Genomic DNA, 18,630 nt, shown 5'->3' on the forward strand with positions numbered 1-18,630 from the left:
GAAGGAGAATAAAAGGAGCCGTTTTTGAGGGAGTGTTTGGCTAGGGCTTGATTCGAGATGGGAGATGGATATTAGGATAGTGTTTGTCTGAGACAGTTGTTTCAAATTTGAGTTTAACATCCACTCTGAGGAGAATATCTATAGCTAGAGGAAGGAGCCTCATAGTTTAGAAGTAAGACTGTGTTGAGTGTCTTGGGAGAGTTCACAGACAGGAGTCGACTGGAGGGTTGAGTTTGAGCCAGGAGAAGTAGAAGCTGTGTGGCTAACAGTCTCCCAAACCAGTTAAAACGGGGTGTGGTGACCTCCAGGGCCAGTTATACTATTTGGAAATGCCTCAGGAGTGGGATTGTTAAAAGGGTGGGTAACTGTCAAAAAGCACCCCTCGCTCACGAACCAAGTATTAAGCTGTGTTGTGTAAAGGAACAAGAGTGAAGTAACAGAAACCGTGTTAAGCCTTTTACTGCCTATTCTAGAAATCCGAATCTGCATTGTAAGGTTTATGCTCAGTACTTACCAGATTATCCTTTCAGTTGTTTGCTGGTGCTGGCCTAGAGAGATTTTGCATGATTTGGGGAATAATGGGAGTTAATTTGTATATGATTGCCTTTTGGAGCTATTGCCCTGGGAAAAGTCAGTTTTCTGTAGTTTTCACATGTTTAGGGTAATGCAAATCTATAAAATTGTGCTACAGAGTAGAAAGGAAGGAAGGAAAAGAAGTTCTAATTCTAGTATAAAAAACCCATTTTTGCCCATACCATACAAAGAGCCATTCCATTTCTTTTCTTTCTTTTTTAAGGAGACTGTCCACATTTGTTGGTGAAAGCTAATAGTTGCTTACCGTTCATAAATCAGAGACTGCCAGCAGCCAATGCTGAAGACCATTCTCCAATCTTGTACTCTTACAGTGAAATAAAATATGGAACTTTCAGTAATATAGAGCTTATTAATTCTAGCTTTTAAGAGGTGATTTCGTATGAAAATTATCTTTAATTTTAATTGCAGTTTAAATATAATGGTAGTGCTCATCTTGATTAGACAATCAGCCAAGGCAGAGGTCTCTTTTTTATGTAATAAGAATTGAAAGTATATAGTACTGATTTGGGGGAAGTGGGTGGGTGGTCTGATGCATGTGCCTATAATCAGAAGTATCATTTTGCATTCTTTCTTCCTTCTTAATACAGTGCCATTTAGAGAGGCTCCTACCTACTCAAATAGAAGACGGAGACCCCAGAGCACCTTGACAGCACCTCGTGTCTTGCTTCGGTCGAATAGTGATAACAATCTGAACGTCAACATTCCTGATTGGTCAGCCTCTTCCTTAGCTTCTTCACACCGTAGCCTTTCGCCTAACCTACTCCAACAGATGCAGAATAATCCTAATGGAACTGTGAAAACTGTTGGGAGCTACACGCCATCTTCTCGAAGCCGCTCACCATCATTAAATAGGTTAGGAGGAGAAGATGCAAAGCGGCAGCAACACCGGCACATTAGGTGACTTTTCAATATTCCATTTTTTAAATGTTGACTTTGTGAAGAGAGAGAGAGAGAGAGAGAGAGAGAGAGAGAGCACGAACACAGTTGGTTGTATCCTGCTCTTCCTCACCCCCTGCTCTTCCTTGTCCTTGGTCCCTTCTTTCTCCCTACCACAATCCATCACCCCAAATTAAGTTGGAAAAGAAAGGATAAAAAGAGGAAATAAATTTTACCGTGGTTGTTAGCAGAGACACTGCAGCGTAGTGGGGGAGATGGAACAAGGTGGTGTCAGATGTTTGCTGACAACTCCTTTCTCATGGACATTTTGCCAGATGCTCTCAAACTTCTGTTCTTTAGTCTTTTTATTTTATAAGAAAGATTATTTGGGCAGCATCCCATGTGACAAGAGATGCACAGCTTCTTTGTGTTTTCTTTTTCTTACTAAGAACTGTTTATTCTTTTGCAGCCTGGTCCTGTGTGTAGTCATCCGATGCATTGATACATTTTGTTAGATGCAGCAGCCAATTTCCAGTTGTGTAAGATTACCTTTCTGGCCACTAGGGTAGCTCTTAAAAATGAGATTTGCTGCTATGGTACCATTTCCCTAAGCCTGGGCATGTACCAATTGTGCTGCATGTAGCTCCTTAAACATTACTCAATATCCTGTGGATTCTTCCCTCAACTCACCTTATTTTCGTTTTCTGGGAAATGGTAGAAAAAATGTCGAGTATTTTCAGGGTATTTTAAAGAAGCCTGCTGGCCCGCTGCTGAATAAAGAAGAGAACACTCAAGACTTGAAAAGGCAGAGGGAGGGCTCTCTTGAGATAATAGAGGCTTTTGAGCCCCAACTATACTGGATTCTCAGAAGTGTTCTTTCCTGCCAGGGACCAAGGGATTTGTAGTTTCCACCTCTCAGATTGAATCCAGTTTAAGGAGAGGCCAGAAATGCCTTGTTTCTAGTAAGCGCTCTCTGATGCTGATTACACCTGAATGCTGATTGAAATCAAACTGTGCAGGAGCAAAGGAGCAGCTCAAGCCACACTGCAAAGGGAAATTATTCACATAATGTTATGGTGACTTAAACTGATTGACAGGTGGGCAGCCTCGCATATCTGTCAGAGAGCCTGGTGCGGGGAGAGGAGTGGGCAATGGCAGAGGAAGCCTCTCCAGCACCCAGTGCGGGGCACTGAGGGGAGGGGCGAACTGCCCGGCGGTGCACGCACAGCACCCATACAGACGGCGCGCGAACGACACCCATATGGTTGGCGCTCGAGCGGCGCCCATACCAATGGCACCCGAGTGCTATCGGCCACCCTACAGCTGGGGGGGAGGCAGCAGGCCATTTTGTCACCCCCCAGGGTGGTACCCGGGGCGGACCGCACGCCCCTTCGTATGCCCCTGGGGGTGGAAACATTAGGATCTGGTCCATTGGCTGGATCCAGTTCCCCACATTTGCTCTAGGGCCTTGAAATTTCCCCAGCTGTTGCCATTATGATAGTTCCCTCTGCTGGTGGTGAGTTTCTACACTTTGTTTGCTCTTCTGCCTGAGTCCAGAAAATACTACCAAGGAACCGTAGGACCTGCAGGTGAAAGACCAGCTGGAGCTCAAGCTGGTGTAGGAACTGAGTAAGGAAATGCTTGAGCTAAGTGAGACAGCTCTAGATAGCTAAGCAAGTTAGATAGCTAAATATTAAGAAGAAAATACCTCATTTTGCGGACAAGGCAATCAAGAGGATGGTTAGGGGTTCAGCACAGGAACTTATATTTATTCAATTAATTAATAATTTAATTTCATAAAATTGACATACCACTCAAAGTGGTTTACAAAAAGAATGGAACAATAAATTAATCAGGAAACAAAAAACCAGTCATTTAAAACATCTCAAAATAATTAAAATCTACAATAAGCGAAAAACAGATTAAAGCACATGTCATTGTTTTACATATCTCGGTAGACTTGTCTAAACAAATATGTTTTTAGCAGTCACTGAAAAGAGCACAGTGAAGGCTCCTGCCTTAATAGGGCACTGTTTACCCAGGAAGAATTCAAAGGAAACTGAGGAACTTTATATTGTCACTGCCAGTTCTTCCTCTTCCTGGTCATCTGCTGGATCATTGTCTGCAGCTGGCTCTTTTCTCTCCTCCATGAAGACCCTGGCAGTAGAACATTATGACAGCCAAACAGATTATCTTACAGTGACTCTGAGGCTTCCACTTTGTTCACTGCCATCTTTGCTCTTGGAGGCAAAGATACTTCAAAATCTGGATCCATATAGAGAAAAAGAACTAGGTTTGCCTCAATGTTTGCTTCATGATTATGGGTTTGTAGCCCATAATCAGAGGCCGTCTGGATCCCCAGGCCACAGTAAACCTATCCCCACTTCCCCTTACATGCTTGTGCCATGGAGCTAATGAATATCTTCTTAGGATGTGGCATACCAGGTGTTGCACTAGCATATCACCATGAAGCATTTTTCTGGTATGTCACAACTGCGTGTATGTTTGCATAGAATTGACAGTCAAGATAATTATTTCTACCTAAATGCAAAGTCGTAAACACAGATAGTGCATATGTTCTGCAATGAAAAGAGGATAATTTTTCATTATGTTCCAGTCTCTATCGTATATGAAGCCATTTGAAGAGAACACGTGCCATTGGGATCAGGCTTCAGAACTACATCCTTGTAAATTTGCCAAGAGCGAATGTTAAGTTGACAGCTGCTCGAGCAGGAGCTATATCATGTGGCTATTTCTCTCAACAGCATTCTTCCCCCATCCCCTCGCTTAACTGCAGGGATAATATCCAGGATCCCATTTTGAATTCACTGTTCAATTAATGCTAAATGTATCATCACTGTGCTGTGCTCTGCTCTAATCAATTATTTCAGTCCAGTCGTTCTATAGCAAGTACATTTGCCATTTCACTCTGGCCCACAGGAATTCCAAGATTGTTTCACTCTGCATTTGTATCTCACCTTTCAATACTCTTTGCATCTTTGGTTGTCGGTTTTTATCGTAATCTGTGAAAGTTCGCATATACAGTCAGACATCTTCCAGGAACACTCCTTTACTTAAGCACAAATTTACTTATGCAAAATATTCATTGGTTGAATGTTGTGTTTAGGCACCTTACATCTTTCAATGGGAATTCTCTGTGAGTTGCATATTCAATTCATGTGAACACTTTAAACATTGCATCCTGTGTCAAGTATAATTGCAGCAAAGAAACAGTGATAATTTATCAGGATGATGGGCCCAAACGTTGCTCTAAATTTGTTCAGTCTCTAGATGCATTATATAATGACTACACATAAATGCCAGTTGTTAGGCAATGTAATTAGAATATTCCAAATACTGACACCTGCTGCTTCTCAGTATGTAATTGAAGCCAGACACTAGGAAAGTGTGTACTGGAACCCACATTTTTAATTATTATTTTAAAAAAAACACAAAGCATAATTTAGGAAGTTAGATTACCTGATAAAATATTGCACTGGCAATTACGATAAGTAAAATTTGATAGAAATGTTAAATTCAGTAGTGTTTAAAAGTGTGCACTGTGTATATTTGCCTAATGTTATGGTTTGAAAGTTATGATGCCTGAAGCACTTTCAAATTCAGATTCTGAGACCCCTTGCTTCCTAAAGACTCACTCTCATATTCCCAATCTTTTTGTGTAACCTGTTTCAATGGGGGCAAATTGAGGGTTGCATACAAATGTATGCAATGAAGCTCCAACATTTTAGAACAAAAAGCAGGAGGCTGCAGTTTTGAGTGTAGATATGGTGGAGATTGAGTGGATAAGGGTGTTTAGGCCTTTCCCCGGTTGTCTTTTTTCACTCAAAATTGTTACACATCTGTAGGCACATATCTGGAATTGCATGGAAGTTAACAGAGATTGACAGAGAATGAGCAAAAAAACAGCCAGTGGGGAAAGTGTTAAGCACCCCCAGCCTGTTCCTTCTCCATTCAAAGGCCACATTAAGTTGAGATATGAACAGGTTTCATGTACAGTGGTACCTTGGGACGCGAACGGGATCTATTCCGGAGCCCCGTTCGCATCCTGAAGTGAACGCAACCCGCACCTGTGCTTCTGTGCATGTGCGGATCGCGTTTTGTTGCTTCTGCACATGCGCGTGACATCATTTGGACCATCTGCACATGCGCGCGCGGCAAAACCCGGAACTAATGCCCTCCATTACTTCCGGGTCGCTGTGGAGCGCAACCCGAAAATACTTAACTTGAAGCACGTTTATCCCGAGGTATGACTGTACTGTACTTACACAGTCACTTTGGACCTTCCTTCATGTGAGCACAAAAAAGAAGCCTGGAAGCAGTTAACTATAGCTTCCTGTTATATCTGAAATGAGAAACTCATGTGCTCCATACAGTGGTACCTTGGTTCTTGAACTTAATCCATTCCAGGAGTCCGTTCGACTCCCGAAACATTCAGAAACCAAGGTGCGGCTTCCAATTGGCTGCAGGAGCTTCCTGCACTCAAGCGGAAGCCGCGTTGGATGTTCAGCTTCCAAAAAACGTTTGCAAACTGGAACACTTACTTCTGGGTTTGCGCTGTTCAGGAGTACATTTAAAGCACCTCCCACAAAGAATACCGAGAAAAGTAGTTTGGAAATTGTAGTGCTGACAATTATAGGTCACCCTTCACCCTCCTGAGAAAAACCCCACCCCTTCCTCCCACTATATATAAGGGTCTGGTGACTTCTGTTTCAGTGTATCTGAAGAAGTGTACATGCACACGAAAGCTTATACCCAAAACAAACTTAGCTGGTCTCTAAGGTGCTATTGGACAATTTTTATTTATTTATTTCAACTGCATCAGACCAACACAGCCGTGTTGGTCACCTACCTGAACTGTAGCTCTGTGAGGGCTAAACTACAGTCACCCCTTTGTGTGTAGGTGTGGGTGTGCTTTCAATGTATGGTTTGTTTGGAAGTTTATTGATTTGGACATAATACAAATTTGTGGTTAACTGTGGCTTCCTGGTTTGTTTCGCTGCTCATGCAAATGGATAACTCTTGCATGAAACTTATATATGAACTTCTTTATATCTCTGCTTATTAAGTCAAGATTTGATCATCTTAGTGTAACTTCCTAAAGTGCTTTTAATTTTTTAAAAGAAATGGCAGGGCTTCGTTATACACCATTGCTTGTGATATGTAACTTGCCCTTACAATTTCCCTAAATCAGTGAAAACAGTTGAACTTCCCAGTTAAAATATATTTAGGATTAATGTATGCATTTAAAGCCTCCCCCCCCCCCAGCATAGAGTTGAATTTAAAAAAGTCATTATGGCCAATAATGTAGCTGACGCAAATAAAATTTCAAGATGAATGAATGTTATTGTTAGTCTGGATATTCAGCTTTGGCTTTCTTCTATAAAGTTGCCTCCTACTGTATTTCTGACGCAGGCTTAACCATTAAGTGCTAGACCCAGCTACACCTCTCTCTTGCTCTGTCTCATTTTGTTTAACCAGTGGATTGGAAACCTGGAATCAGTTATTGCCTTTTTTGTGTCCACAGTGAAAACAATTATTATTAACTGACCTTTTCCACATAGAAATGTATTTGAAGGTTAGAAAGGATTGTCTAGACTACCAGGAGCTGGTGCTAATGGAGGTTCAGCAATCTGATAAGCTTTTCCTGATGAAATGGGGAGTAGTAGAACCATATACACCACCTTGAACACCTTAGGGAATAGTCGGGAAATAAATGTAATAAATAAAAAAATAAAAAAGGGAAACTAACGCTGTTCATTTTGCTCTCTTTCCAGTGCCAGCTATAACCCCAGTGCCAACAAGGATACTATATCTGCCTTGGATTATCAGGGTCCGAAACGCAAACTTTATAGTGCTGTACCTGGAAGACTATTTATTGTCGTGAAGCCATATCAACCTCAAGGAGAAGGGGAGATTCATTTGCACAAAGGGGACAGGGTGAAAGGTCAGTCTCTTCCCTTTAAATGTTCCTGAATGATCGGATCAGCTTTCCCCTTTAGCTGAAGCAAGGAGATGAACATACAGATTTGTTGATTGACAAATTAGTTATGGCTAAGATCTAACCTCAGCCAAGGTTCCTCCCCCAAAAAACAACAACAACAACAACAACAACAACAATGTAGCTGTAAAAAAGACCATGGGGGGGGGGGGAAGCAATGCAGCTTTGAGCTCCACTCTGAGAGCTTGCCAAGCTCTCACAGACTTGCTAAACCAAAGTTTTTCTCCGCATGTCGTGCTATCCAGGCCATTGTAAAGACTTGAGGGATGGCCAGCTAATCTTAATCTCTAATAATCACAGTAGAGGCAGAAGGAAAAGACCTATATTAATAGAAGGAAGCTTGATTAAAGCTGCTTGTAAACAGATTGAACTAATAGGTTCTAGCCAAACGTAGAGAGTTTCTGAATCTATAATGGGATACACACAACATGGCAGCGAAAATGTGTGGCTGTTAAGATCCACATTTCAAAGTCTGTATGAAAAAGTATGTGTTGAGTTACCTGGGAATCACAGGATATCTTGGTTGCTCAGGAACAAGCCAGACAGAACAAGCTGAATTCAACAGCAATTCAGAAACATTCTTATAATGCTAAAAGAACAGGAAAATGCAGGAAAAGCAACTACTGCTCCTAAAGAATCAAAAGCAACTATGCTCCGCCTTTTCCAGTTACATAGGGATTCCCCTCTGCAATTGCATCTCCTAATTGAGTGTATTTTCAGGGAGTGCAGAGGGGGCTGCAGAGAGAGACAAAAGATGAGAATGTCCCTTTCTCATCTAAGTAAAGGAATCATTACCATGGGTTTGCGTGCTAGCACTGATGTGGTTTGATTCTGTGCACGGTTTGTCTGATTCTGATATACTATTGCGGCAGAGTTGAGGGACAGCTGAGGCTTCTTTGCTCACCTCTGAGTTCAGGGAGTAAGTTCCTACTCAAACTACCTGTGAAATTGCTGTAATGCTATGTTGGCATTGTAGCTGGAAGCAGTATTTGGGGTGAGTATAGGATTTGGTGTAATGCCATTCCCCTCCCTCCTCTGGCCCTATACTATTCCCTGTCATTGCCCTCCCTCATTTTGGCAGCAGCAAAGAAATTGGGAAATTTCTCTTATCACTACTAGGATATATCCCTGATATTTGGCCACTTTTACCTTCCTTGGACAAGATGTGTCTGGAGATAGGTTTTCTCCATCATATCCGAACACCTAACAGCTGATTTATCTTGACCAAAGGATTGGAGAACTCATAAAAATAAAAAGGAGAACTTTCAATTAGTGCTTCACTATTATAAAGTTTCATCAGAAACCCCATTAAATAGCATAAAGTGTATCTTTCATAAACATTTTGAAATAATTTGGTGGTGGTTTTTCTTCATGACCAGTAGCTAAGGGATGCATAAACTGATATAATCAAATGATATGTGGGATACCAATTATTAAATGAAAGCTGAAAGTGGGTCAAGTTCAGGTAGATTTAAAAATACATGTGAATTATTGTATTAATAGAGTATAATGTAATGTAGTTAAAAATAACACTTAGTTTTGTCCATTAGTCATGCACACTGACATCATTTTGTGTCTACCACTCTTGATATTAAGAAAACCACAGCTAACTTTTAAAAATAAATGTGATATTTTGTTTTGGTCTCTTCCCCACCCCCCTAAAAAAGCAACATTCATGATCAAGGTTCAAAAAGTTCTATCTGGTCTACAGTATTTGTTTCAACCACTGCAGTATCTTACCTTCAGTGGGGGGTTTTAAACCACATAACACTGGTTGCAAATTAGAAATGGTAGTTTGCAGGACAAATCTGAGGTATGAATAGTGAGCAGCCAGAATGTTTTGTCAGGTGTTCCCATAAAATATTCTTATATATTTTCTGGTCTGCTATCTTAGATACCCCTCATATAATAAGGTGAATTCAAATATACAGCAATATTTTAACTGCTTAAAAGTTAATTGTAGATAACTGAATGGCATGCTGGTCATCTGTATGCAGCCTTTCTCAACCTGTGGGTCCCCAGATGTTGTTGAACTACAACTCCCATCACCCCTAGCTAGCAAGGGCAGAGCTCAGGGATGATGGGAGTTGTAGTCCAACAACATCTGGGGACCCACAGGTTGAGAATCCTGTAAGGGCTCATCCAATTTCACTTGACCCACATTTTGATCTTATATTATACTGATTAAATCCTCCAGGTCTTGAGAGCTTTTCTGGTTGTTCCAATCTTACCTGCTGAACTGAAGCTTGGTTAAGCAACAGCTCTTTGGATTCAGATTGGATTTTTGCTAGGCACAGCCACAGAAAGAGAAAACCTCTTGGCCCTGGGGGAATTAATTGGTACATAATACTAGGTCAAGCAAAAGTGTGCACGGACCCCAACTATAATAATAATAATAATAATAATAATAATAATAATAATAATAATAATAATAATAATAATTTATTATTTGTACCCCGCCCATCTGGCTGGGTTTCCCCAGCCACTCTGGGCGGCTTCCATAAAAACCAGAAATACACTAAAATATCACAGATTAAAAACTTCCCTGAACAGGGCTGCCTTAAGATGTCTTCTGAATGTCAGGTAGTTATTTATCACTTTGACATCTGATGGGAGGGCGTTCCACAAGGCGGGTGCCACTACCGAGAAGGCCCTCTGCCTGGTTCCCTGTAGCTTTGCTTCTCGTAATGAGGGAACCGCCAGAAGGCCCTCAGCACTGGACCTCAGCATCCGGGCAGAACGATGGGGGTGGATACGCTCCTTCAGGTATACTGGGCCGAGGCCGTTTAGGGCTTTAAAGGTCAACACCAGCACTTTGAATTGTGCTCGGAAACGTACTGGGAGCCAATGTAGGTCTTTCAAGACCGGTGTTATGTGGTCTCGGCGGCTGCCCCCAGTCACCAGTCTAGCTGCCGCATTCTGGATTAGTTGTAGTTTCCGAGTCACCTTCAAAGGTAGCCCCACGTAGAGCGCATTGCAGTAGTCCAAGCGGTGGATTTAGTGATGTCAGTGAATTTTGGAATCAGCTTCATAAACCAGTTTATTTACATTTGGAATCAAACACTTTTTGAATTTTGGCTCAATCTGTTCCAAACTTTTTCCATCTTCTTCCTTTCCACCAAAACTTGCTTTCTATGGTAGCAACCAGCTTTAAAGCCTCAACTGTATATCACCTGGTTATTTGAATACAGCTTCATTCACCATGCATCTGAAAAATGAGAACATAATTAGGATTGTCATGTATGTAAATGTTAAAAATTATAATGGGACTCTGTTCTAAAAATTCCATAAAGTGAGTGTTTCTTAACTGTTAATGGGGTTTATTTAAGTGAATCAGAAATCTTACTCTTAAAATACCATATTGGCCTGAATATAAGCGTCGCCTTTTTTTTCCAAATTCCGACCGTGAAAAGTTAAAGTGTGGCTTAAATTCGCGACCTTACAAAAACTGGCTTTTACAATATCGCTGCTGAAACAGACATTTGGTAAAACAGAACAGGTGTGAGTGCCTGCAGAATTTTAAGGGAGTGGCTTCTATTCGGGTATTGTCTTTTTTCCCCTTTGAATTTTAAAGGTGTGGCTTATATTTGGGCCAATATGGTATGTAGAAAAGATCGGTAGATAAGACAGAATCCTCTTCACACTTTCAAGTTATGAAAGTTGATCACAAGGACGGTCCATGTGATTAAATGAAAGCAGGAGTGCATTGCTGGCCCTGCTCCTAATTTTATTGAAGGAATGGTGTGATGGGATAATGAGCTGCTTGTGCGTAAAGCTTGATCCCTCTGGGGTTTGGTTGGTCATCCCAACCTAGGCACTAACGGAGCTCCCCAAAGCATGACTCCGTTAGTCGCTGGTAGAATCTGACAGTGGGCGTCTACGGAACCTACGCCAACATAAAAGCTGTTTGACAGACATGCGCTTTCGTGACTCTCTGCGTGACAGTTTCCGGCGCAGGGTGGGAGTTCCTAACGGGGGTCTTGTTACCTCTTCGCTGTCGTCACTGGAAGTATCCCAGAGCCTCCCCTCCGCTGTGACTCCTGCACTCCCCCTGCTGGTTCCTTCTGCTGCAGATTCTCTCCTATTCTCATGGAACTTATCCACCACCTCTCTCTCCGATGGCAGTTCCCTGACATCCACCTCCCCCCCAGGGCCCCCTTCACCCCCTCCCGCCTCCTCTCCCACTGGCGGTGAGGACGGAAAGCCCCTGAAGGAACTCTCCTCGTCGTCCGAGGATTCAAACACTTCTAGCCACGGCGTACCGTCTCTCTCCCCGTCTTCCTCTTCTTCGTCTGAGTCGGCTTCCTCACCCACCCCTGACTCAGGGAACCCTTCAAACTCTCCTTCCTCATCGGTGGTACCAAAGTGTTCCCTTCTAAATCGTGCCACGGGTTGCGGTTTTCTTGGGAAACGCTGATGAAATGTTTCTATTAAAACCTCGTCATTGACTACCTCTGCTGGTACCCAAGTGTTTTCCGACTCTACTTCCCCCTCCCATTCTACCAGATATTCCACCTGATTCCCCTTCCACCTGGAATCAATGATTCCTGCCACGTTCATGTCGCGCTCTCTCTCTTCTATCACGGGCGTTTGGGTGGCCTCTCTCTCATGCTCCCCCCACTCACGTCCCTCTCGGTACGGCGACAGTAATGACCTGTGAAATACTGGGTGTAACTTCATGTGACTGGGCAGCCTGAGTTTGAATGCTACTGGGTTGACCTGCTGTATGACCTCAAAGGGTCCCAATCTTTTGGGTCTCAATTTTTTACACCCTCCTTTGAACGGTAGTCCTTGGGTGGATAACCACACCCGGTCCCCCACCCTTATGGTTTCACCTTCCCTCCTATTTTTGTCTGCTTGCTTCTTATATTCTTCCTTGGCTTTCTCTAAGTTAAGTTGAAGCTGACGGTGGATCGCTTCCATCTCTTCAAAAAAATATTCCGCCGCCGGCACGCTCCACCTCTCCCCTCCCTCTCCTGGGAATGCCCGGGGGTGACACCCATAATTTGCCAGAAAGGGACTCATCCCTGTGGACACGTTCTCCGCGTTGTTGTAGGCAAATTCTGCTAGAGGTAACTTATCCACCCAATCATTTTCTCTGTCTTTTACATAACACCTCAGGTATTGTTGTAAAATCCCATTTGCCCTTTCCGCTTGCCCATTGGTTTCTGGGTGCCGAGCAGTTGAGAAATTGAGTTCTACGTGTAATAAGCTCATCAGTTTCCTCCAGAACCTGGAAGTAAATTGTTTCCCTCTGTCGCTCAAAACCCTCAAGGGGGCGCCATGCAACCTAAAAATATGTTCTACAAACAACTTGGCGGTTTCCTCCGCTGTGACTGCATGTGAACAAGCTATAAAATGACACATCTTGGTTAATAGATCTACCACCACCATGACAGCTGTTTTGCCTTTGGATTTTGGCAGGTCCGTCATAAAATCTATGGATACTGCCTCCCATGGCCTTTCGGGCGTGGGTAAGGGTTGTAATAGCCCCGCTGGCGCCACCCTCTCTCCTTTTGCTCGCTGGCACCTGACGCAACCCCTGACATATTCCCGTACGTCCTCCCTCACCTTGGGCCACCAAAACTCCCTGGTAACCAACCACATGGTTTTGTGCTGTCCAAAATGTCCCGCGGTGGGGCTGTCATGCAACTGCTTGAGTACTCTGCCCCTCAGTTCCCCGTCGGGTATGTACAGTGCCCCTTTGTAATACAACGCCCCGTTCTTTTCTTCAAACCCCCCTGTGTTCTCCTCTGCCCTCCGGAGCTCTCTGAGTTTCCCTTGGGCGTATTCATCGTTCTCAGTACCCTCTATCAGTTCCCTCTGCCCCACCAATGCCGCCCCACACACCCAGCGGTCTTCAGGGATTACATGCCTTGCCTCGGGCGCTCCCTCCCCCTCTAAGTACTCAGGTTTCCTGGAAAGAGCGTCCGCCCTCACGTTCTCGGATCCGGGCACGTAACGAATCTCAAAGTGGAATTTGGAGAACTCCTGGGCCCATCGTACTTGTCTCTGGTTCAGCACTCGGGCTGTTCTCCAATATTCCAGATTTTTGTGGTCAGTTCGGACTTGAACCTTGTGCTGCGCCCCAATCAGCAAGTGCCGCCATTTCCGGAAGGCTTCATGAATGGCGAGCAGTTCTCGGTCGTATACTGTGTAGTTCCTCTCGGATTTGTTCAACTTCCGCGAGAAGAATGCACACGGTCTCCATTCAGACGTATCTTTTCCCGGCTGGAGAAGAACGGCCCCCACCGCTCGGTCTGACGCGTCAGTCTCCACTCTCATTGGTTGTTGTAGATCCACATGCAACAGTTGCTCTTCCGACGCAAACGCCTGCTTTAAGCGTTCGAACGCCCGCTGCGCTTCTTCCGTCCAAACAAATTTCTTTTTGCTACTAAGACAATCCGTGATAGGCGCTGTCAAATGGGCAAAGTTCTTGATGAACTTCCTATAGAAGTTTCCGAAGCCCAGGAACCTTTGCACGTCCTTCTTGGTCTTTGGTGTTTTCCATTCCAGTACCGCTTGAACCTTGCTGGGATCCATGGCCAACCCCTTGTCAGACAACCGGTACCCCAGGAATTCCACCTCCCTGGTATGAAACTGACACTTCTCCAGTTTCACCCACAGCCGATTTTCTCGCAACTTGCTCAGTACCTCTCTTACATCTCGCACATGCTGCTCCTCATTCGCTGAGTACACCAGGACGTCATCTAAGAACGCTACGCAGTTCTTGTAGAGCAGTGGCCCCAGGACGTGATTCATGAATGATTGAAAGCAGGCGGAGCCCGCTTGTAATCCGAAAGGCATAACTAAATACTCAAAAGCCCCCAAGGGGGTGAACATAGTGGTCTTCCACTCATCCCCCTTTCTCACACGTATCAAGTTATATGCCCCCCTAAGGTCCAGCTTGGTAAAAATTTTCCCTTTTCTCACCTGTGTCAGAATGTCATCAATTCTAGGCATAGGGAAAGTCACTGGTTCTGACACTGCATTTAGGCTTCTGAAGTCACATACAAGCCTCGGTTTGCCCGTGTGTTTTTTGTCCACAAAGAACACTGGGCTGCCCCCCACCGCTCGTGACTCTCTGATGAAACCTCGCTTGAGATTCTTGTCAATGAACTCCCTTAACTCCTGCATTTCACTGTCTGACATTGCATACAGCTTGCCCACTGGCAATTGTGCTCCTGGGAGTAAGTTAATTTGACAGTCAAAGGGTCTGTGCGGGGGCAGTCTATCTGCTTCCTTTTCGCTAAAGACGTCAATCAAGTCAGCATATTGTGGTGGCACCTTGCCCTTGCCCATCACTTCCACCCCTGCTAGAGTGGCCCTGGCCCCTGCCTGAACCTCTCCCTCTTTGCAGTGTTCTAGGCAATGTGCTGATCCAAAGGAAACCACTCTCTGATGCCAGCCTACTAGAGGATCGTGTAGTGCTAGCCAGCTCATTCCCAAAATAATGGGAGCTCCTCCCAAAGTGGCTACGTTAAACGCTATCAGTTCTGTGTGTCTTGCCACCCTCATTACCATTGGAACAGTCTGCTGGCTCACTTCTCCTCCCAACAGTTCCCTCCCATCAATCGTGGTAACCTGCAAAGGCTTACTTAATGGGATAGTCTGTATCTGGTGTTCAGCTGCAAACTCCTTACTCATGAAATTACAGGAGCTGCCTGAATCCAATAGCGCTTTTATCTTTAGTGGGTGTCCATTGGACAGTTCCAGCAACACCTCTATCACAAGCGCTGGTCTTGGAGGTTCCGGCGTGGGCACATTCACTTCTCCTCTGCCTGACTGCGGTGCCCTGATGCTGGCAGCCAGGCGTTGGCTTTTACTTGCTCGCTGCTTGTTTCTCCTTCCTCCTTCCCCCCAACAGTTCCCGCCATTCCTTGCCATTCCTTCCTTTGCGGACAGACTCTGGCAAAGTGACCTGGCTGTTGGCAGAGATAACATCTCTTGGCGCCCTTCCCCTCCTTCTTCCGCCCTTCACTGGTGTTTGAAACTGCGCGCGCGCGCGCTGTTCCAATTTCCATCGGCTCTGCTGGCGGGAAAGGCTGCTCCGGAATCTCTGGAATGCGGAAATCCTTCCAACGTTCCCCTTTTCCTTCCCGCTTTTCCAAAGCCCTTGCCTCCTGGCGCGCTCCTATGGACAGCGCTGATTTAGTCAGATGATCCATAGACTCCGCCCTGGGCGCCCGGGAAAGTTCATCATTCACTGCCGGAGAGAGCCCTTCTTCAAACAGCATTTGAATAGGTTCACTCGCAAGGTCCCACCCCAGTCTATGAATCAGCATGCTGAACTCAGTCCAGTACTCACGTACAGATCGGCTCCCCTGTTTACACGCCATTAACTGCCTCCGCACCACCCCTTGCTCAATCTCACTGGAAAACATCAAGTCCATGGCGCGAAAAAACTTCATAGTGTCCTTTAAGATTTCATTATTGGCTGCCATCAGGGGCCGCACCCAGTCCCTCGCCCCTCCCTCTAGATGGCCGATCACGTACGCCACTCTAGAGTTCTCATCAGGGAAGTCATCAAACAGTAGGTTAAGAGCATATTGCATCTCTGTCCTAAAGGCTTGATAGTTCCTGGGATCCCCCCCAAATTTCTGCACCAATCCAGGCACCTTTCTGGCAAGTGGGGTGGGTTTCCCTTTATCCGCATCTTGAGCCCTCCTCTCCTCGAGCCTCGCCGTTTGCAGCGCGAGCTGGACCTCCAACGCCCTGTACCTGTCTTCCAGGCTTGGACCTCCTCCAGCCCCAGCTCCTGCACCTCCGGTTCCAGCTGGTTCACTCATGATGCCCTCTGCTTGCACAAGCTGCTTTCAGTGACTGTCAGATTGCTGTGATGGGATAATGAGCTGCTTGTGCGTAAAGCTTGATCCCTCTGGGGTTTGGTTGGTCATCCCAACCTAGGCACTAACGGAGCTCCCCAAAGCATGACTCCGTTAGTCGCTGGTAGAATCTGACAGTGGGCGTCTACGGAACCTACGCCAACATAAAAGCTGTTTGACAGACATGCGCTTTCGTGACTCTCTGCGTGACAGTTTCCGGCGCAGGGTGGGAGTTCCTAACGGGGGTCTTGTTACCTCTTCGCTGTCGTCACTGGAAGTATCCCAGAGCCTCCCCTCCGCTGTGACTCCTGCACTCCCCCTGCTGGTTCCTTCTGCTGCAGATTCTCTCCTATTCTCATGGAACTTATCCACCACCTCTCTCTCCGATGGCAGTTCCCTGACAAATGGGTTTCCAAAACCCAAAAACTGACTGTGCAGGCAGTTTTAAACTACACCAAAATTCCTATTTTTCCTTAGCTAAAATGCATAAACTCAAGCCGTTGAGTAAATCCATAACAAGAACAAAGCTCTCTCCCTTATCAGTCCGTGGCGGCAATGAGTGCCCTTGCCAAGTTCCAGTACAGCATGATTGGGGTTGAAGCACAGTAGAGAGGTCTATTAATATTGGCTTTCCCTGTACAGATGTCCACAGGCAACACATGGATATTGGGATGGGCTCAGGGAAGTCCCAGAACATTGAGAGCAGGGCCAGCAGTCTTACACTTAGGATCTAAGTAGACATGACAACAGAAACCATGATGGAATCTCCCTTCTCTTTTAATTTCTAGAAGCTCTCTGTCTGTGTGTACATGCATGCAAGAGACATTCAGATCAGGACTACAGTGCAGAGGCAGAACCATTTTGCCAAGTGCTGTTTTCCTGATGACAATTACCTCCACCCCCCAAAGCTGTTATTTTCCTTGTTAAGAGACACTTACATGCTGCGTGTTGCAGGGGACTGACTTGAGAACATTTCATAGCTTTAGAAGAGCTTGTCTTAATTCACCTTTTAAAAAAACTCCTTAGCAATGGCAAGGTTTTTTCTACACCTTTCTGCATCTCTCAGTTTCACAGTTCTTGCCAAGTCATGGGATCAATTTCCAACTTAACACCTATGCACACTTGAGCTTTAGTCGCGATGCACTCTGCTTTGCCATTTTCCTCTGTGAGAATCAGCAAAATGTTTTAAAACGTATTATAGCTGTGTATACAAGTTATGTGATTATCCATCAACCCAAGCTTACATTCACACAAACATGGGGGGTGGGGGCGGAATGCCGTTTCTGAGCTATGGGGAGGGGGTGGAATTGGCAAAACCTGGGCTGCCATATGTCTGGGTTTTTCTGGACATTTGACTGATTTCCGCCCGGACGTTGCCACCGTCTGCAGTATTCCATATATGTCTGAGAAATTCTGGATGCATCACAACCCTACACAAACAAAGATAGATTCCAAGTCTTTGGCATTAACTAATTAATGTCATACTAATTAAAAATAATATTAAATCTGCAAGTAATGAAGCTTGCAACTTCGTTTATGACATGCTCAGAATCCATAGGTCACAATTCATATAGTACATACTTTGGAGTAGTTTCTCTGATGTCTCTGAAATATTTCTCCTTACTTAATTGAAGATACAAGTTTGTCTTGACTAGGAGTCCCCACCCCAAAGAAATCAGTATAGCTCAGGGGTCAGCAAATGTTTTCAGCAAGAGGCCGGTCCACTGTCCCTCAGACCTTGTGGAGAGCCGGACTATATTTTGGGGGGGGGAAATGAACAAATTCCTATGCCCCACAAATAACCCAGAGATGCATTTTAAATAAAAGCACACATTCTGCTCATGTAAAAACATGCTGATTCCCGGACTGTCCGCAGGCTGGATTTAGGTGATTGGGCCAGATCTGGCCCCTGGGCCTTAATTTACCTACCCATAGTATAGCTTAGCCCCCAAGAAAGGAGTAACTGTAAGTTTCTTCCAGATCTATTGTGCATTAACTGATTTTCTAGATTCCATTTTCAGGATTCACTGAAGAGTGGGAATGTACTATTTTTCCTTACCCAAATGTTATGTTCTAAGTATAGCAGAATACTGAGTACTGTTCATTTTGGGGAAATGCTTAGGCTATGAGGTTGCTCAGAAGCTCGTTCTGCACCACTTTAGAGTTCTTTTCATGTTACCTGCTAACAGTTGCCCTGTTTGCTAATTCTTAATCAGATGAGGTTTTCTTTTGTTCATTCTGAATTTTATACATTTTTACAACTGCTAATCATGTCTGTTAAGTTTTTATTCCAACATAGACAGTGAAAATCATAGG

General features: G+C 44.6%; 1 protein-coding gene across 6 annotated transcripts in view; it reads left to right on the plus strand.

Moving 5' to 3' along the window:
• The window catches only part of SHANK2 (SH3 and multiple ankyrin repeat domains 2), a 353,024-nt gene that overhangs the window by 148,179 nt on the left and 186,215 nt on the right, over positions 1-18,630 (plus strand). For all 6 annotated transcript variants that reach the window (XM_081833850.1, XM_081833852.1, XM_081833847.1 and 3 more), the window contains 2 exons: positions 1,182-1,491; positions 7,266-7,435. In XM_081833850.1, the coding sequence (XP_081689976.1) occupies positions 1,182-1,491; positions 7,266-7,435 (480 nt within the window). The remainder of the gene's footprint in view (positions 1-1,181; positions 1,492-7,265; positions 7,436-18,630) is intronic.

This window comes from Podarcis erhardii (assembly GCF_964252035.2).
Source record: "Podarcis erhardii genome assembly, chromosome: 1".
Classification (NCBI taxonomy): domain Eukaryota; kingdom Metazoa; phylum Chordata; class Lepidosauria; order Squamata; family Lacertidae; genus Podarcis; species Podarcis erhardii.